The 22,444-nt window shown below is 37.9% G+C and overlaps 1 protein-coding gene across 4 annotated transcripts in view; it reads right to left on the reverse strand.

The window, feature by feature from the left end:
* NTRK2 (neurotrophic receptor tyrosine kinase 2) overlaps nt 1-22,444 on the reverse strand; it is a 398,774-nt gene that overhangs the window by 189,389 nt on the left and 186,941 nt on the right. For all 4 annotated transcript variants that reach the window (XM_055135520.1, XM_055135455.1, XM_055135589.1 and 1 more), the window contains exon 13: nt 2,830-3,018. In XM_055135520.1, the coding sequence (XP_054991495.1) occupies nt 2,830-3,018 (189 nt within the window). The remainder of the gene's footprint in view (nt 1-2,829; nt 3,019-22,444) is intronic.

Below are 22,444 nucleotides of genomic sequence, written 5' to 3' on the forward strand. Positions count from 1 at the left end.
GTTATAAATTCTCTTTGAGGTCTTCTTTAACCTGTTTTTCAGCTACATTCTATGCAATTTACTTGAAGAGCTCTTCCTTAGAGGTTCTTTAGATGTCAATTATAAAAATATTTAATGAAAATAACTTAATTAAAAAGTAAAATGCTCACATTTTATAGACCCAAATTAATGTATCTCTTTGTATGTCAGATATGTGAAGTTCAAAATATTTTAACTTCTGCTTGCCTAAAACCAAGATGTTAAGAAAAAAAAATTGGCAGCTAAAAGTAAGTTTTATTTAGAGCTATTTTTGCTAAAATTGTTTTCTAAATATTTATAATTTTATTTTATTATTTTTTGTTTGAGCCATGATCAGTGGTGCTCAGAGCTTACTCTTGACTCTGTGCTCAGAGATTATTCAGGGGACCATATGCAGTGCCAAGGGCTGAAATCCAGATTGGCTTCATGCAAGGTAAGTTCCTTACCCACTAACTACCTCTTCAGCCTAATATAAATATTTGAATTGACTACTATATTATTAAAATCTTACAATAAACACAATATGATATAGGCAAGTTTAATAGTGTCAATGAAAAGGCTATCAGTCACCTTAATATTAGTAATTAATTTTCAGTAATATTTAACCATATCTGGTCAACATCAAAGGTGCATCATGTTCTAGTCTCTTCAAATAATGGTTCTGATCTCTAGGAACTGGCAGTTTTACCTTAAGTAGACTACAGAAACATATACATGGATGTGATCATATCCAGAACTTAAGGAAAGAAAGTAGATGCATTTAAGATAGAGAAAAATGTTCTGGGATTTAAAAATGACACTTAAGAAGAGAGCAGAAAACTGCTTTTATGCTCCCATTTCTTTTAAGATGTTGAAGTTCAGCTGTATTTAAAATGAGTAAATAACACGTGACTTTATCACTGAAGAAAGAAAATGCCTGTTGATGTGAGATGCTTAGAGACAGAGAACACTGGGCTGAGTAAGACCAGTGGTCTGGAGCTTCCAATAGTACTTATAAGGAAGGGACAGTCAGCAGAGAATCAATTATCTAGGTCCTCCAACAGGAGATGGAAGCTGAATGAAAATTTCATTCTCCCCAATTTTCCTTCCATTTCTTCTAAGTAGGAAAATAATAGAGTGTCTCAGTCATAAAACTAAGAGTTGTCCAAAACAATCAAACTGCAATACTATAGCTTTCTAATGTCTCCATGGATTCCAAATTAAGAAATGACCTTTGGAAACTTTCATGTGGGATTTCTAAGAGAATAAAGCACTTCAAGGAGAGAAACAGATTTAGCAACTCTCTAGTGTACTTTCTATTATAGGATGTCATTTATTTTGTGATCCATGTTTATGGATAGTGTTCTAGGATAGTAAGTGTTATCTGTGATTGCTGTTGCTGTTGTGCATTTTCCTCTTTGTTCACTTACTGAAGACATTGGTCTGGAGTATCTACAGGGTTATTCAGCTTTTTTTGACTCTAATAATAAGGAAATTAAAATTTGAATACAGATTGATTTTAGTCAATTCCAATTAAAATAGTCTCTGAGTAAATGAAGAGCCTCAGACATTTTGGGATGTGTGGTGACAGGAGTGTCAAACAACTGTTGCTAGGGAAAGCAATCAAAATAGTGACAGAATTTCCCACCAGCACATCCTGTTTGGCCACTTACAATATTTTATTTCAATGCACCTAAGTTTCTCAATGACCTTTGTGAAATGTTCATTTTAATAAGGAATGTACATTTTAAGTGACACTTTATAAATCTTATTCATCTTATAATGATAATAATAGGTCAATTATACCTGAATTTCAAATAATGCTTTTTTATTTTAAGAAATTCAATGTTCTTCACAGGTGCTACTCTACTCATATTAAATTTTCAGCTGGAATGTACAATGTGCTCCAGGTTCAGAAAGTACAATCTTATGATGCCATTTCTCCTCATTTAAGCCCAATAGTAATCATAGATTACAACATATAAATGCAAATGAATCAGAATAAATGAAAGGTATTTCCTTCTATCTAAAGCACTAATTGCTAAATTCCCTTTCCTGATATGTAATTTCTGCCCCCACAGCATAAGCATGCAATGGTTCTATCTTATCTCTTGAGAAAGAGCTGGACAAAAATGTTTAAAATAGGGTCAGAACATACACATTGATAGAAGTTATCTACTTTTCAGTGTTTTCTTATAGATTGTGCTCAATTTTAATATTTAAATGATGACATAGAAGATGTAAAAGAGTTTTTGAAAAAATTCCAAGCTTTCCAAGATATATCATTGGATTAATGTGGTTCTGAGAAATCTATTAGCTACAGGACAAGAGCTGTTGTGATGACTCTTTAGTGAATCTCATGCTGGGAACTAGAACTGAACAAGAATATAGAACTACCCAAATTGATGCCACTTGTATACAACACAACATCTTTGACGTGCATAGTTTACTCTTTCAATAAATCAAATTTAAATCTCATCAACTTATTGTCTTCTGTAACTAATGTACATGCATTCTACTGGTATGTCTGGTTTCTGTCTCTATTTCAAGATAAGCATGCCTTGATTCCAACTTTGTGTTGACAAATGGTTTTGGAAATCAGATCCCAAAAGAAACCAGCATCTACCAAAAATTCCAGTACAAGGAGGAGAGATAGTCTAATAGTTCCATAAACAACAAAGAAAAGTATCTATTCCATGAACCCAAAGTGCCAAAAATCTTTAGACATTTCACTGCTTCTCCATTCAGCCATCCTCATCTGGGACTCTGATAAACACAAATTGATACAACTATGCAGAAAATGGTCCAATATGTATAAACAGCTGTACTTACATGTGTCTGGCTTGAGCTGACTGTTGGTGATGCCAAAGTATTGGGGATTTTCAATGACAGGGATCTTGGTCATTCCAATGATAACAGCATCAGGGCCACCCTCTGAAGATGAAGGGGTGTTACTCCCATTGGAGATGTGGTGGAGTGGGCTAGCAGAGTCATCATCATTGCTGATAACTGACGCTGGGCCTGGAGTGGGAAAAATTACACATTCTCCTATAATGTTGCCATGCCTCTGTTAAGCTAAAATTCACATATATACTATCCACAGTTAAACTGCATGATTCAGTGGTCATTCATATACTCACAGAGCTGTGCAACCATCCCTACAAACTAATTTTGTAGGGATTAATTAATTTTAATTGGGATTAGTTAATCCCAATTAGCAGTTGCTCCACATTCTCCCCATTGCCAGTCCTAGAGATCCACAAGTTTACATTTTTACTCTATGAATATAACCATTCTGGATATTTCTTATCAATGGAATCATATAACACAATCTTATAGAACAGCGTTTTCATTTAGCATACACTATTTAAAGTTCATTATTGATACAGTCTTTATCCTTATTCCTTTTAGTTGCCAAATAATATTCTATTGTTTACATATGCCACATCTTGTTTATTCACCATCTGATAAACATTTAGATTGTCTCAACTTTTTGTTGGTTATGAATAATGTCACTAAGAGCATTCATGTATAAGTTTTTGGTGGACATAAATTTCAATTTCTCTTGAGCTCAGGTGGTAGCCCTATGCAAAACATTTTGAGGAACTGTCATAGTGTTTTCCAAAGTAGCTTCTCCATTTTCTATTCCCACCACCCATGTGTGAGTTACACTTTACTTCATTTTATTGTAACTTAATATTCAGCTTTCCTGTCTTCTTTGAGAGTCATTAGAAGATTTTTTCATTTCCAGTAAGAATTTAGAATTCCTATTTTAACATGATGCTGAACAATTTATTAGAAGCTGGTATCTGGAAAAATTTTTTAGAAACTCAAAGACTTGAGCTTCTTTTCCCAAACTTTAAACAATATACTTACCTTCTTTGCAACTCTACATCCACTTACATTTGCAAGATATGAAAAAATATATATGCCTCTTACTTTATGAGAATAAAAATTATTTCCCCATTATAAACACACAGTGCATATTTTTAAATATTTAATGAGTATGAACGAGTATATTGCTAAATGACCATACAACTGCCGAGCTAGAATTATGTTGGCTTGTCCTATTACTATGCTCCTATTTTTGAATGTTCCATCTATAGTTGCACCACGACTCAGTTGCCTGAAATGACAGGACATTACTGAGCATTCACATGACAAATGATGTGTCTTTTCTTTAATTGTAATACTATTTGTAGAGTAGTTTTATAGCTGTATACCTTTATAACAATAACAATAACCAAACTTTCTTATTCAGTCTCAGAATGAATATTCCTGTAAAGTAGCCCTTAAAAAATAAAATAAAATAAAATAAAACACATCTTGTCTAAGCAATGCATCCACCAACCACTTAACCAATGCTGTCTAAAACTTCAAAGAGAGTATAAGCATAATTTCCACAGAGAAGCACTGAAACAATTAAGATCCCCATGCTCATGACATACTTTCCACACAGAAAATTCTTAGATATATTTTACAAATGTTTCTGCAGTATACCAAATGGGCACCAGGGTCTCACAGAAGACCACTGGCCACTACCACTGCGATCATACTAGAAGGCAATAGGAAGGAAAGAGGAGAAAATAAAGTTAAGACAGCATTGACAACCTTTCAAGAGAAGATATACCAAGGAAAGAAAGCCTTGCTACTCCCTGGACAAGGGACATGTTTCCACCCAATCTCCCAGAAGCATCCATCATCCTTGATTTTTCCATAATCCTTAACTATTTCAGTATTAAGTATGAAGATTCTAAAAATAAAACTTACTGTATCATGTACTCTTAAATCCCCTATGAAATATAATGGTAAATTATTTCCAAATCTCCAAGTTCCAATTCTTCTTATATGGGGATTATCACAGTTTGTAATGATGACAAGTGATGACAATTGGACATTTGTCCCTAGGAGGATCTTAAACTACACAGGAGGAAGCCAGCTGCTTTTAAAGGTACTTTTTTTTTTTTTAAAAAAAAGCATTCACTCAGGAGGATGCACATTTAAGTTGCTCTTAATGATGCACTGGTTTAATTCTTCAAACAAGTTCTCACACAGCCAATTTAGAAGCCATAAAACACTCAAAGCAAGAAAAGTCAACCACCAATATGTTCATCCTGTGCTTGGTTCACCAGTGATTGTAAAGAATAGACTTCTGCCAAAAAGAATTCTTTTTTAAAAGACAATATACGAAATATCCTTTTGAATACCTTTAACCATATTTGTTGTAGGATTTATCTTCTGACAGGCCTAGATTACCCAGAGCTCCAGGTTTAAATCCAAAGAAAGAAAATAAAAATGTATGATGATGCTGTTTGTGTCTCTTGCTCTAAAGCTTCTTCCCCTCCCCCCAACCACCACCACATACCACAGAAATCCCTCAACCATTCCTAGTGCAACCATTTCCTCCCTAGAGGTTTTCAAAGCATGTTACTGCCTACGCTTCACAGGGGAGTGGGAGTTCCGTGAAGGCAGGACGTTTCTCAACAGACTACAGGCTGCATGCCTACCCCAGACATGCATGAACTGTCATGTTATAACACTCCCCAAGCTGTCAGAGGCCAGCAATAAGAGCTTCCAGAGCCCTGGAGAGAATTAGAAACACACAAATCCCACTTGCTCTAGCTCTGCTGTGGCCCAGGTGGCTATCAACATTCCCACAGCATTCAATCATTATGGAGGAGCTGGATGCCCAAAAATGATGCTGAGATTCCTCCAGAAAATTGGGCTCTGAGTCACATCCCAGGGACACAGAAAGGAGCTTTTTCTAAAAGTTTAATCAAGGGACATTCTCTTTGTTTTCTCTCCACCTCTCCGTGTGAAAGCCCCAATTCTGAGGTGACAGATTGCAAAAGAGTAGGTTTTTAGCTTAAGAGAGAAATGCTTCTGCCTAGAAGTGGTATAATGCTTTAAAGGTAATTTTCAAAAGCCTTTTTCACTTTGCCAGAAGGTTACTGTTGACAAATTCGATCAACATAAAAATCTCAGTAATTCTTCAACTAGAATATTAATTCAAATGCAGTTTCTTCATTATTGACATTGGAAATCCTAGAAGATTGATATGACTGACAAATTCGCAGAATGTGACCCATTTTTCTATGAACATTTTGATCTAATGAAGAGCACGGGAAAGTTGGAAAAGGGAAAAGCTCTCAACAGGGACAATGAGTATCTATATAATTTGACAGCAACCTGTCTGTGCCTGTCAGTGGATGTGTCTTTGTGTGTCTGTGCACGTGCTTCAAACACCAGGAAGAGACAGACAGAAGATTTCAGTCACATTGCACAATGTGCTCTAATAAATTTATCTGAAGACTTAGAAAAAAGAACATTATGAATTATTTTTTAAATAGTAGGTATGCATGCACTTGTTTTGTTTGGCATAGATAGGTATAATTATTGAGCCCACAAATAGGAGTTAGCCTTGAAAAAATCTTTAGCCCATATTTATTTTGATTTTTTTCAGGGACATAGGGGGCTTTTATTTTGATCAGAACAATTTAACATTTTTTCTTGCACATCAACCTTTACCAAACAGTTCTATCTTGGACTTATTTTCCTATGATAAGAAGCAATGGAGATTACCTGGGAAAAGAGTTTCCTTCATTCAAGATCAGTAAAGCATTAATAGTGAAGGGAGAGGTCATTGTTTTTTAAGAAGCTGTGTTATTCTGATCTTTATGATCTATGTTCTGATGCCTCAGTGTCTAAGGGCATGCTGATCCTGAAGGATCTGGTCCTTCCAGGGTTAGCCAATTCTGGAAATAACATAGGAACTGCCTGCAAGCATGTATTTAATATGCAAACCAGTGAGCCCTTAATCTCCCCCTCCAGTCACATTCCTCATTAGGTAACCCAGCTATAGTTTCTCTCTAACAGTCTACACACCCCAAAGTCAGACTTTGGACATCCCATAGCCCACTGAAGTTATTCAATCTAGTGAGTTCTAAATTTGCCTACTTTGTCTATACATTTCTTCCCAGAGAATCACAATAAAGGCTTTTGTTCAACTTTTCTCCTCTGACTGACCCAATTGCTCTCCTCTGACATCCCCATGGTGAGCAGTGCCCTTTCCTCCTGGGAACTGTGGGTAACCAACTACCTTTTCAATGACTGTCTTCTTCTGTCTATTGACGTGAGTTACAATACAACCTAAATTTTAAAGCAGCAGCTCTTCTGATGAGCTGTACTAAAAGAACAACTCTGAAGAATTCTTTTCTGCTGTGACCCAAAAGGGCAAAGCCCTGTTTTTGATGCTATCTGGGAACAGGTATCCTTCTGTAGGGCACACTGGTTTGAGAAAGTTGCCTGGTTATAGGGCTTTGTTATATAGTAGAGGAATACAACTTCGTCTTGGAGCTGAGAGAGAATTTATTGCCTAACTTATACAATCATCACACACATATGCAGAGTACCAAATTTTTTAACAGGATGCCTTTAAGATTGTTTCAGAAGAAAATCTCTGATAGACTAATAAAGTGACCGTGATGGTCTATGTCTGAAATTTATCACTGGAGAGTGGTGAACAAATCCTAAAATGGTTGAATTTAATTTCCCAATGTGGCCACATTTCCATTTTCCCCTTGCTATTTAAGGGGTTTTAAGCTGAAACATACGAGGTTAATTATGAATTGGGGTAACTTCCCCATCAGGATCTCTCTATCTCAGTCTACCATGATCTACCTAAAGTACATCATTTGTAGGTCACTTGGCATATACTGGTAGAAATCATACTGCAGGAAAGGTTTTATCATATGAAAAAGTATAAAGATTATTATCTTTATAATACTCCTTATATGGATAGGATGGAAATTATGGGGCCAATGACTCATGCCAATGAAATTACCCATGATATTTTTTCTATTTTGAAATTTTACTTAACATCATACTTGCTTTTGGATAAAACCTAACCAACAGAACCCAAGATAGCCAGACCTTAGAAACAAACATGCAAGATGTAAGAGTCTGTCTTTTCATGTCTTCTAAGCAATTTCTTCGTATTGTCTCTATATCCACTGAAACAATTGGAAGTTTCTGGAGATTACATCTGATGCCAATCCTTGTGATGCGATATGTTATCTGTACCCTTTTGGTAGCTATAAATTTTTCCATTTTCAGCACATAGTCTGAGTACAAGGAGTAGAATAGTCACAAACCAATTTGAGTGTCTATATATGTACTTATTTTTCAATACTTTTTTTAATTTTCAAAGCTCATTTTAAGCCAACTGGTGGCCACATATTATCATAATTCCATGGAGGTATTCTATGCTCAATTTTACTCTTCTTGTGGCTGGAAAAACTCCCATAGCATAATCCCTATAGACAATACATGTTAGAACTCAAGGACTCCATCATGCTTCTGCTCTGTAGGTCATGATTGGAAGCTGCATGCAGAGAGTATAAGATTTCTGGCCATATTGAGTAGACTCCACCCACCTAACTGTCCTAAAAACTTAAAGGCAAGGCATGCATTTGTGGGCCATGGATTGAACTTAGCTGTGACATTTTGATTCGCAGGTGAAAAATAAACCTTTACTTGACATCTGCAAATTTCTTTACCACTAACTCACCTTAAACATAAAAGGCATCCTAAGTGAAAGTTCTTTAGCACACAAACTTGTTGTGTCTGATTTTCAGATTGTCAGTCATGGAGAGACCAAACTCACACATAATAATGCAAAAACAAAGGAACTTTATTGCTAGCTTGAGCTAGGGTCCAAGTCTCATCTAACGCCGTGGAGTGTTGACAAGGACCCTGACTCCGAACCAGAAGTGGTTTATATAGGTTTCAAAGTTTAGCAAGCATAGAGTGTCTATATATTAAAACCTTGTTTTTTAAGGAAAATAGTCATAAATGAACACTTAATTTATCAATTCAGAATGTATCATAGCCAATGGAAGAAAGTTAAGATGTAAACATATTCAGTCATAATAGTCAGCCATTTGCTGTGCATGACAGAGTACAATTGATTTTCATTTTATCCACTTTCTTGAATACACAACATCCAAGAATTGGGGTATTAGTCCTACCCACAGAACTGAAACAAGTCAGCTTTAAAATTACAAACTATTCACTGAACTCAGTAAGAGCAATGCATCTTTTTGTAAAAAAATCTCAGCAAATCAGAAACTCCAATGAACCAAAGGGCAACACTTATTAAAAGGGTTTAAGTAGTTTCATCCAAATTAAACAATATAACTTCATTACTTATTCCTTGGAGGAAGGAGGAACTACTTACCAATACCTTGTCTTGATTTCCCAAATCTAACCATAAGATCAAAAACTACACCAAAGTATAAAATAAACTTTTAAAGAGAAGCAGAGCCCAGGATCTCTCAGCTTTCTCCTTTGGACAAGGTCAAACTCTCTCCAAAAGTTCAAATTCCAAAGTTCCAAAGTTCAAGTATTTAAACACTGGATTAAAAACCTGAAAAGGAAATCTTGAATTTTTGTCTCAAGATTTATCTCTCACCCTAAAAACATGGAAGATCAAAGCAGCAAAGAGACAGTAGCCTGTCTGGGAAAAATAGCCAATACTCAGACTAGATGACTGAGTGACTTTCTTTCTTTCTCACATTCTCTCTTCCCATTAGACTATTGAATTACTTAATGGAAAAGCAGTAGAGGTAGAAATGCACCATATGTGGGACAAAATGCTTTGTTTTCTGAAAACAATAACAGAATACAACTTTTCTGGAAAGGAGGAAGGGAATAGAAAGGAAGGGGAGGGGAGACAGGGGAAGGGAGTGAAAATGAAAAGAAGGGGGTGGGAAAGAGAGAAGCTAGCTAAACTGCAGAGGAGTCAGGCTACATGGGAGTCCTGAGAAAGACAAGGGACCTGAATTGTACATGACTACTATATGATCAAGGCAGATCACAGCTACCCTGTGCTCTTAGAATATAAGACTCCACTAGACACGTGTTAAGAAAAGTCTGCCAAATGTTTGGCAATCCTCCAGTAAATAAATCCACAGTGAAATGCCTTTTTGTTTCCTGGGTCTGGCTGTTCCTTTCTAGGTCAGTTTCACTGGGTTCAAAGTGAATTCTACATAGTAGGGAAATCCTGCAGGATGCAGACAAAAGAAATGGAGTCCAATCACCAACTCTCTCTCAACTATTAGGATCTGCATTAAGCTACAAAACAGGATAAAATTTATGTAGACGAGTCGATTGGATCAAACAGTATATAAACATTCTCTGCACCTCCAAACATGCCTTACCCCATAAAAGTCATGATCGTTATTGTTTTCACATATCACGTAATCTTCCTTGCTGAAGCTCACCAGAGGCATCCTAATTGTTCCTACAGTTGCCAAGGGCAACAAGCCAGCAATGTTTTGGAGGGATGGGGTGGGGGGGGATGTTGTTTTTGGGATCATTCTCAGGTCTCAAACAGGCCAGGCAAGCTCTTCTGACTGCCAAGCTATCTCTTCAACCTCTGTAGATAAATTTTTCAAACTTAAAAAAAAGACTTATTATTATAGGAAATTATCTTTCTCTCATACCAAGTACCAATCTGAAGTTTGGACTTTTGAGTGAAAATTGCAGATAGTTTGCTTCTCACCATATTCTTCCTCCCCCTCCTGATTCATCTTATCCTGGACAATATACTGGGAATGGGGCACTAGGAAAAAGCTGTCAGTCATTAGAGGGCTCAATAAGATTGCAAGGAAAGAGAGAAAAAGAAATGAAATGAAGTTTGGGGTTGGACAGTGAGACCTGTGCTTATGTGCAAGATTTCAGCACGGAAGGGAAGCAGACTGAGAGCTGAAACCACCAACACTGTGGAGAATACAAATGTCACACCTTTAATCTTGGTGGAGAAAATGTAAGGGGGCCACGCAGGGCTGAGACCTCAGGGCAGAAGCTAAGAAAACATGTCTAATGTCGGAGCAGCCATGCCCAAACTCTAGGGCCCACAGATTAACTGGATGATGGAAATTGAATATTGCAGCTAAAAGAATGCCTTTCTTGTATAGATATATTAAAAAAAAGGCAGTTCAGATAGACAAGGGGACACCAAGTATGGGGTGCTTGGAGGGCCCGCTCGGGATGGGAGATGCATGCTGAAAGTAGACTACAGACCGAATGATGGCAATTCAGTACTTCTATTGCAAACCACAACACCCGTAAGGAGAGACAGCAAAGAGGAATGCCCTGCCACAGAGGCGGGTAGAGGGGATGAGGTGGGAGTGGTGGTAGGGATGCCGAGATCATTGGTGGTGAGAATGGGGCACTGGTGAAGGGATGGGTACTTGACCATTGTATGACTAAAACATAAGCACAAAATTTGTAAGTCTGTAACTGTACCCATAGTGATTCATTTAAAAAAATAAAGGGGCAGGAGTGTTAGTCCAGTGGGTAGGTCATTTGTCTTGCATGCGGCTGACCCGGTTTGACCCCCGGCATCCCATATGGTCCTCCGAGCACCGCCAGGAGTAATTTCTGAGTATAGAGCCAGGAGTAAACACTGAGCACCGCAAAATACTACTACTACTACTACTACTAATAATAATAATAATAAAATTAAAAAAGAAAATTAGCAGAAATGTGAAAAAAAATTAAAAATTAAAAAATAAAATCACCCATTAAAGCTTTCTTTCCACAAATGTGCTCCAAATTACAGAAATATTTTAAGTTTTTGAGGGCCTTACGCATCCAGAGTGTGTTCTACATGCACAGTGACACAATATTCTGAGAGAATTTTATAAGAGGGAATATAACTCTGATCATATCATACAAGACTTGAAAGTTTAATGGACCAGGCAAAGCTAAATCTCACTGCTATATTTGAGCTACCTACATTTGGCATGTTCTTTCTATTGCTGAATCCCTGGCTTGATTCTTGGTTGTGGGATCTGTGCTAAGGAGTAAACCCTGTCATTGCTCAAGGTCCTATCTATGAAGATTTGAACCAAGATCTACAGAATGTAAGGCAAAGTGCCTTGACCTTTGTGCTACCCCGGTGAGCATGACAGACTTAAGCAACATCTTACTACCTACAAATTAGGGTCTAGAGAGAAAGGAGTGGGGGGTAAGGCTTTTACCTAGTGTGTGGTCAACCCTTCTAGATCGTTGACCAAAAGCTGCCTGGAACAACACAGAGCCAGAAGGAACACTTTAGGACTACTGAGTATGGCCCTAACCCCTCAACCCACCTCTCCCTGCACCCCCACAAAAAAAGCCCTACATATTAAAATTCACCAGGGAAAATGTTCCCACAGGGCCAAAACAGAAACAATTTCTCAATTTCCTGTGATGTTTTACCCATTGGAAGTAGAATCCTGCCAAACATTCTTTCATTTTGTTTAATAAAAGACACTTTATTCACTGAAAAATAAAAAGGTCCTTCAAAAGCGAGTGTAGCTGCAGTGAGCTTAAATAAAATCCTTTTGGAATCTAGACCAGGAAAGATTCTAAATTATGAGATTTAACCAATTAAGTCCACCTCATTTGAAGAAAGTCTACTCTTCCCTGACAGGAGGGGAGGAATGTGAAAATAAGAGTTAATGAACACATTAACAGCTTTAGGATGGGTCTCAAACTAAGTAAGATAAATGACAATAAGGATTGCTTTTCAAACAGCCCTCAGAGGAAACAGCTGAAATTTAGGAAGTTGAAAAGATGTATTTACAAGGCCAGAAAGAGAACCAGAGGAAGGCGCTAGAAACAAGTATCAGAGAAGAAATCGAATCTCCCCTGTGAGCACCAAATATAGCAGAACATGAGGCATGATGGTTGGATTCTGATCTCCAAGAATTGAAACTGCTGAATTATTCTTTTTCTGTAAGCTTCAGAAAAAATAATCATGTACTTTAGAAATAAGTAGGATTTATTCTATCTTAATTAGAAAAATTAAACTGCTATTTTCTAATTTAATTTCTTCTTACATTACGGTAAGATTCACCTCCATTGCAGGAAAAATATCTCTCTAACATTGTAATAGAAGTGAATGGGGAGATGTGATTCACACTTATAGGAAATGTTCTTCATTTTGGGTGCTGAAGCAATAATACAGCCAGTAGGACATTTGCCTTGCATGCAGCTGATCCAGGTTCGATTCCCAGCATCCCATATGGTCCTCTGAGCACCACCAGGAGTAATTCCTGAGTTATGAGCCAGGAGTAACCTCTGTGCACAGCCGAATGTAACCCCAAAAGAGAAAAAAATCTTCTTCATCTAAAACTTCTTATTGAACCTACTGCTCCCTGAAGGACACATGAAAGAGAAGCTCAAGGCTATCTTTTGACTATGAAAAGACCTCATGGACCCCAATATAGAGACTCATTAAGAGTTCAAGGAGCAAATGGTCTCTAACTTCAAGCAAAAAGCTAGAATGACTGGTCATTGGAATGGAAGAGAAATTAGTGCAAAAGACCACTTTGTTGACATAAAATTGTCTTCCTTTCCAACTGACATAATCAGAGTGAGTAATATTTTGCTGAAATTAATTCCAGTTCCCCAGAACACAGAACAATGTAGTTTGGCTTCAATTTCCACTTCAATTTAATCTTAATCTTTTACTTAAGAATATAAACTTTACATAAATAGCATTCCCACAGCAGAGAGCTTACTTTGAATTCAGGAAATCATGATGTAGAGAGTCCTGGAATTCTACAGACCAAGCACATTTTGCTTCAACTGCCCTCAAATTTACAATGTGTCTTATTATGCTATTCTCCATAACATTGGATATTTACAATATGACAAAAATAAAGAAACATATGCATGTTTATTGCTAAACCTGTTTGCTTTTCCATAAATCAATATTCTCCTGTTTTGTTTCCCTTCTGGATCCAAAATTATCTACACTGTCCTTGCAGTTCACTGAGTTCACCCACAGGAAATGAGAAGAGACACAGGTACAGCTTCCAGGCCAGAAACTTCAAGTCTTCACATATATACTAATCCATGATCCTACTCCTTTTAACTTGTCTGAAATGGGCTCAATACATTGAAAAATTTGAGGGGTTATTATGATGATGGAAGATGAATTTTCTGCTCATTCTCTCAGTCTTAGTTTATATATTTTGACAATAAATTGAGTTTTTCTACCCACGGGTCAACTAAGGTTACTCCTCAACCTTATCCATCCATAAAAAATACTTTTTTGTGTTAGAACCATTATTCATTTGGAACTTATATGCAATAGTAAAGAGCTAGTATATATAAGAGGGAGGTATTTGGAAGAAAACACATGTTTTTTGACTCAGTAACTATGGAAAATATCTTGAGTGTGGAAGTTACTCAGAAAAAGTAAAACTGTGGGGGCCAAAGATACAGCATAGCAGGCAAGTTATTTGCCTCACATGTGCCCAACCCAGGTTTAATCTCTGGCCACTCCACGTAGTCCCATGAGCCCTGCCAGAAGTGATCCATGAGCACAGAGCCAGAAGCAAGCCCTGAGCACCACCAGATGTGGATAAAAATCAAAGGGGGGAAAAAGGAAAGAAAAAAAGAGAAGACAAAAGGGAAAAAAAAGTAGAAAAGAAATGACTAGAATAGTAATAGAATAGTAATATGAGCCAGTAATTCCATTCCTAGATATTTAACTGAAGTAAAAGAAGTACCAATTCAAATATATTTCAAATTCTATCTTTGCTGCACCTAATTAGTAATAGCAAAGATATGTAAGAAGTTAAATGCCTATTGAAATGTCAATAAATAGAAAAAATGTGAGCTATATATCCCTATGCAGATCACACCTTGCATAATTTTGAATATTAGTCAGTTGTAAAAAGCGTGAACTATTGCATTTGAGGCTGTTAAGGTCAGACATTGAGGACATTCCCATTACTGAAGTAAGTTAAGCATAAACTTACAAATAGTGTGAGCTACACGCAGAGAAAGAAAAGAAATCAGTAAAGAAAAAGAAGGAAATGATCATAGACCTCCTCAAGAAAAATTAGAGATTGCCACAGGAAAAGAACAGATAGTAGGTAAAATGGGTGAAGAAAGAGTCCAGGGATATAATGTCCCAGTTTTTGTTTTCTTTAATTTTTTTTCTTTATTTTTTTTAGAGGACTGGAGGAATAGCACAGCAGGTAGGGCGTTTGCCTTGCATGCGGCTGACCCAGGTTCGATTCCTCCATCCCTCTTGGAGAACCCAGCAAGCTACTGAGAGTATTCCACCCACACGGCAGAGTCTGGCAAGCTACCCATGGCATATTTGATATGCCAAAAACAGTAACAAGAAGTCTCACAATGGAGACATTACTGGTGCCCATTCGAGCAAATCGATAAACAATGGGATTTTTTTTTTAGAGCATTACAAAACTGTTCATGATTGGGTTTCAATCATACAGTGTTCCAACACCTATCCCTCCACCCCTGTACATTTCCCAGCACCAGTGTCCCAGGTTCCCTCCCATAACCACTCCCCCAACACACACACTCCATGTCTATTCTTTTGGGCATTGTGGTTTGCAATATTGATGCTGAAAGTTTATCTTTTTATAATAAATGAGTTAAGGAGATATAATGTTCAGTATGGCAACTACAGTGAGTATAGTACTGCATATTAAAAATTTCTAAGTGAGTGCTGGAGCAATAGCACAGCGTTTGCTTTGCATGCGGCCAACCCGGGTTCAATTCCCAGCATCCCATATGGTACCCTGTAGGATAACATAGCCTCAGGTAGTTTAGGTTTATTGGGTTACTCCCATTACAGTGCTCCCATTCCTCTGTGTTTATTTGTGGCTTCTTTCTTAGTGTTCTGTTGACTTGTAAATATTGTTTTTCTCTTCTCCTTGAGTCCTTTGCATAGTTTATTCAGAGCCATGCCCTTTTTGTATGGACACAGGAAGACTTAGCAAATACTATGCTTTTGTAACCTGGGAGTCATTTGACTCTACATGATGTTTTCCTCCTGGGCATATGTTCTCTCAACCTAAGCCTCAGCTGTCCTTACTTCCTAGCACCCCCAAAAGCAGAATTCCGACGAGGGACAAGCCGGACCCAGGGCAAGCAGTGAGTTGTGTGCTACCCTGGCATCGAGATGGGCCTGGCCAAAGTGCCTAATGCTTAACTATAAGTTAAGAGCTTGGTCATGGACAAATGCTGTCATGATCCAAATAGTGATAACTAGATTTGGACCCTGCTAGGGTTAGGAATGATTAATCTGGCCTGAGTGCTGTAGTCTGAGTCTGTGGCAAGATGTTGCCAGGAGAGCTGCCTTGCAAGCCTCAATGTAACTCTTGCTATGTCCACACAAAAATAACTAGTATTAAGATGTTAATAAGTGTTTGGAATAAGGAGAGGAGAAAAAACCCTTAAGAGGTATTTTGCCTACTGGCAGTCAGGAAGGGCTTTGGAATGCCCCTAGGTTGTGTTCCCTTTGAACCTGACAGCCCTCAGGAAGGGCTTTCTTATGTTGATTTTGTTACCTGGCAGTGTGTAACTTAGGGGCAAGGGCAGGAGAGGAAAAAGGGAGGATAGAGATGAGAATCCAGGCTGCAGTAGATCCAGAGAGAGGACAGAGCTGAGAGTGCGGGAGATGAGAAAGATGGAAGATTGAATAAACAGTAATGAATCAGCTACCAGTTTGGTCCTCGTTCTTCCTTTGCCTGTCCTTGGCCAACAGCTGTCCCGATCCAGCCCATACACAGCAGTTCCAGAGCACCAAACGCGGGCAGTGAGACAGAGCCCCCTGGAGAGCCCAAGAGTGCACATGCCCCTTGGAGTGCTTTAGTTTTTTACAGTGCCCCGAGCACCACCAGGAGTAATTCTTGAGTGCATGAGCCAGGGGTAACCCCTGTGCATCACCGGGTGTAACCCAAAAGCCAAAAATAAAATTCTAAGTGAATAACAGATCCTGAAAGTTCTTATCACAGGGACCAGAACAATAGTACAACAGGTGGAACATTTATCTTGTCAATGGTTGACCTGGGTTTAACCCTCAGCATCCCATAGAGTACTCTGATCCTGCCCAGAGTGATTCCCTGAACACAGATCCAGGAGTAAGCCCTGAGAACCATTGGGTATGACCCCCAGATAAAAGCAAAGCAAAAGTTCTCATCGTAGGGAAAAATGTAATTATGTGGAAATAGCGGTGCCCTGCAAAGCATGGCAGTTAGACATTCTCCTTTCATGCAGCTGACCCGAGTTTGATTGATCCGCCCCTCTCGGAGAGCCCAGCTAGCTACCGAGAGTATTGAGCCCACATGGCAGAGCCTGACAAGCTACTCGTGTGTATTGGATATGCCAAAAACAGTAACAATAAGTCTCTCAGTGAGAGACTTACTGGTGCCCGCTTGAACAAATCGATGAGCAATGGGATGACAGTGACAGTGACTCTGTAGAAGTAAAAGTCAAAGATTGTGGTGACCACTTTTTAATATGTATAAATATATCCTTGTGCTATGATAACAGGATACTGACACAGGATGGCATTTTTAAGTGGGGGAGGAGCACACCTGGAGGTGCTCTGAGTTCACTCCTGACTGCATTCAGGGATCACTACCTGTAGGCTTGGGCGATCATATATGCTGCTGGGGTCCAAACAGGTCAGCAGTGTGCAAGGCAAATGCTCTATTTGTTTACTATTGCTTTGGCCCCTTTTGTGCCATTATTTTAGGGTGCACCTGGATCTGCTTAGGGATTACTCCCAGCAATGCTTGGGGGACAATATGTGGTACTAGGGATCAAAGTTGGATTGGCCACATCCGAGGCAAGTGCCTTACCTTCTATACACTCTCGGCCCTGACAACTTTTTGAACAAGTGTGAAAACGCACAATGACTGCAAAGCAAACAGTAATTATGGAAACCATAGTTCAACACTATTGTAACAATCTAAAATATAATAAAAAATTGTTCAAACAAATATAATTATGAAAATAATTGGAAATACAAAGTAAAAAATGTTTAAATAGCATTATATTTAGAATGAATATGTACCTACCCTAATATGTTATATGTCAATTAAGTCTCAATAAAAAGGTTAAATATAAACATATATGTGTATATGTATACATATCCAGTAACATATGAGTGACAGTGATGTATACATATATATATTTGCAGGTTTCTTAACTGGTATCATGACTTCCCAACTCTTCTCCCTGCTCTCTTATAACAAATTTAAACTTGTGTACTCATATACATCTGCATTTTTCTGGGAAAAAATCCACAGAATTCATTAGGTTTTCAAAAGGCTCATTAGTACAAAGCATCCAAAAAAATAGCAAAGTACACATAATAGCTTTGGAAACAAAAATAGAAAGGATATGTGCCCTGCTTTTCTATCCTACTAAAGAATGCCCTTTTTAATCAATGATAGAGCCAAGATGTTGAAACTATCTATCATTTCTTACCTAGATTTCTGTAGCAGCCTTTGAACTACTTTCCCTCTTAATTCATGTCTCACACAATCTTTTCATCATAAACATGTAAGAATTTCATTTTCTTTCTTAATACAGTGTAGGGGGTTTTGTTGTTATTGTTTGTTTGTTTTTTGTTTTGGTGTCATGTCTAGCAGTGCTCAGGACTTACTCCTTGCTCTGTGCTAAGAGATCAGGCCTTGTAGAGATCTGGGGTCCATATTCAGTGCTGGGGATGAATCCTGGGTCAGCTACATGGACTACATGGTCTCTCTGACCCTTTTACTTAATTTGACACACTCTGATTTATAACACTGTTAGCATTAGTGTTTCATGTGTACAACCTCATTTTCAAGTATGAGAGGATCCTTGCATTTTCCCCGCCACCTGCCAAACTCTAGAAGATTCCTTGGCAGTCAGTCTAAATTTCTGATTACCACCATGATATGGCCCTCTCCCTGTCTCCTATGAAAGCTACACACATACACACACACACACACACACACACACAACAAAGAAAGTTTCTGTTTCTGCTCACTTTGCTCTTTCAATCCCTCTCATCTCTCTATCATCTTAACTTTCTTATCTGTACAATATCTTGATTTATTACACTTCCTATTATTGTGATTAAAAGAGACTATGATTGTCCTTGGGTGTCCAAGGACAGTATATACAAGGCCCAGGAGAATTGTCCCATAGCTGGAAGCCTGTTTCACGAGTGAAGGGGAGAAGGCAGATGGGATAGAGAAGAGATAACTAAGAAAATGATGGCTGGAGGAATCAGTGGGGATGGGAGATGCGTTCCATGCCAAAAATAGATAATGGACCAAATATGATGACCTCCCAGTGTCTGTGTTGCAAGCCATAATGCCCAAAAGTAGAGAGAGAGTATGGGGAATATTGTCTGCCATGGAGGCAGGGGGAGGGTGGGAAAGGGACGGGTATACCAGGGATATTGTTGGTGGGGAATGTGCACTGGTGGAGGGATGGGTGTTTGATCATTGTAAGATTGTAACCCAAACATGAATGCTTGTAACTATTTCATGGTGATTCAATAAGATTAAAAAAAAGAGAGAGACTACGATTTTTTTAAAAGTCAAAGGTTGGTAGCAAGCTTGTCAAATCTACTAGTGTCATTTTTCCAACAATAAATGCTCACTTTACCTCACATCTAAGATAAACACATTTTTAAGATCTAATACTATTCCACACTTGATAAACACACTTGATATAATGCAAACTTAACTTTCTTTGGTGTGTGTGTGTTTGTGTGTGTGTGTATTATTAAGGGTCAAACCCAGTGCCTCACACTATTAAGACTTTACACTGAATATCCCTGGATAAATATAATTTTCATGGGCATTTGGGAAAACAAAAAAATTTAAATGACTCATTTTATTGAGCTACTCAGTTTATCACAATGGTCTGGAACAGAATCTGTGATTCCTCCAAAGTATGCCTAGAGGTGACTTTTTTGTTATGAAAACTTTTCAAGAAGATGTTATTCTCTTAGGTAAGACTCCCACTAAAGGCAGTGTATTAGGGAGGACTTCATGAACACTGAAAGAGAGTGAACACGGTTAGTATGGGTGCAACATTCAATGGGGGAATGCTGCCCAACCAGTGTTCAAATCCTATACACGTAGCAAAATAAGGAAAACTCATCAGTTATGGTTATTACATCCAAATGGTGAGGAAGCCATTGATCATTAAGGGGTTTTAGCTAAAATGTCCCGCAGGCGGAGTCATGGTTCTTCTAGTAGGATGTGGGTGAGCTTGTAGGCAGTGAGAATGGGAGGGATGTAGACGGAAAAGCAACACCTCTGGCTACCAGGACCTTGTTTCTGCAGCTCACAGCTATCTCTAGTGCCAGTACAGACACAATATTTAACTAGACAAATGAATAAATGAGAATAACGCTTAAAAGTCTTAACAACTAGGAAGCTATCAAGTCTAATGGCTAAAAATGTGAATTATACACTGAAAATAGAAAGCATCACTTTCATGTCTTTGTGTTGGGGCCACTCCCAGTGTTTCAGGGTTACATCCCAGAGATGCTTAGGGGCTGTTCCTGGTTCATTGTTTTGGGCTCATTCCTAGGGTGTCATGTGGTGTCAGAAATCAAACTTGGCTTTATACACATAAAGCATGCTCTCAGTCCATTAAGCTATTTCTGAGGCAAAAAACACAAGTCACTACCTGTTACTAATTTTGTATCTCCAGTGAAATGTCAGTGAGGAGAGCATTAAAAGAAAGTGATGTTGAGAACCAGCATTCCAGTTAAGCTTCTAAGGACTAGCAACATCAGACGTTGGCTCTTCCTAAACTTTGAAGAGAAAAAAAAGGAAAACAAAACAAGCAATAGCAACAGAAAAAAAAAAAGACTGCATGGCGTTGGGTGAGTCTCTTTGGTTTGTAGGTTCTGTGACTTTGTGAGAGATGCCATAAAGGTCTGTTCAAGCCTAAAATTTCCCACTCATTTTCCACTAATTATCCCTTTCCTTTGTACAATTTTTACATAATGCTGGGTATACAGTGATATAAAATAGGTACATAAATGAGTGTATCCCAGATGGGGTTGTGACCAACAATTTCTGAAGCTAGTGTTTATAGTACAAATTATCAGCACGTCTGACTGAGAATAGATAGCTACATGACTCTGTAGCAATCCTCAGTCTCAGTATTTTCAGAATGCGAGATCATGTGCAATGAAAAGCAAAGCTCTCCATTAAGTGGCCTAGATTTCTCTGGCTAAATAACCCTCAGATGGTTCACAGATAATATATTCTCATCTTGAGAGCGGCCTGTGCTCTGCAAAAGCAATTTTATGAACCAGTACTTATTAAGTATGCTACATGAAAGGAAATGCCTTAGAAATTAGATATTATTTTAATTAGGGAACAATATGTCAGCTTCTATTGCTTCATCATGAAAACAAAAGCGAACTAAAAGTCTGAAATCCAGAAATCTCAAGTGAAATAGATAAAATTTGACTTGCTTGGAATGAGGTGAAATGTCCTCATCCTACACTTTAGACATTTAGTTTGGATGGTTTGGTTCCTGGCATGGCCCTGAACACCACCTGAGCAATGTCCCCCGAGTAGAGTCAGAAGTAAGTCCTGATCAAAGTTGGCTATGACCCAAACAAAAACAAAGCAAACAATAAGAAAAAAAAACTTTTAATTTGATTTAAAAATTTAAAACAACTTCTTTTCCATCTTGAGCCTGTGGAGTATATCAGTGAAGATTTGGGTTTTCTGTATCTTAGTCATTCACAGTTAAAGAGCACAAAGCAAGCAACAGTTTTGTTTTTGATTCTGGAGGGTTTTTCTATAAGAAAGGTAGTCACCATCTTTCCAAAGTGAGTTAAAACTTAACTCACTTCGTTAACATTTAGTTAACTCACTTAGCAATTAGTTCCCATTCTTGGAACTTAGAGAATATAGAAATACCCTCTGCTCAATAATAAAAATTGACAGATATGAATTATATCAAAACTTTATCTTTTGCATTTCCTTGACCCTTTGACCTCTTTTCCTCCCTCAATTTCATCCCTTCTCGGTCCCTTCTCATCCCTATATTCTGGGGCTAAGGTGATAAATGAGATCTTTGTAAATCAATAGTGTAGAGGAGCAGCAGCACTAAATGTTCAAACTACAGAATCAACAACACTGAAAACAAGAGATGCAAACTCCAACAACCAAAGTTAAAAGGTGTCTGTCAAGGCTAGAGATGGAAGCTGGGGTGTAGGAGGGAAGCCGGGAGTCCTGGTAGAGGGAAAAAGGCACTTCTCATGAGATGTGGTTTTTAGACACCTAAAACTCAATTATAAAGAACTTTTAAATCAGGTGCGTTAATAAACTTAATAATAATTATAATAATAATAATAACTTCACTTTTCTACTGTTGCACCGAAGGAAAATTTTTAAAACTTGATAAATATATATCTATATATCTATATATATTTGTTTTTTCACTGCGACAAGCTCCCTACAGGGAAGCAAGTGATCTCTGGTTCCACAAAGAGCACTATCTCAACACTGAGTAAATAGCTAGCTGACATTTGCAAATATTCCTTTCTCTGTAAATCAGTGTTGGTTAGCACTCAAAGGCAAGTCTTAGAAAGGAA

The sequence above is a fragment of the Sorex araneus genome, chromosome 1, assembly GCF_027595985.1.
Source record: "Sorex araneus isolate mSorAra2 chromosome 1, mSorAra2.pri, whole genome shotgun sequence".
Classification (NCBI taxonomy): domain Eukaryota; kingdom Metazoa; phylum Chordata; class Mammalia; order Eulipotyphla; family Soricidae; genus Sorex; species Sorex araneus.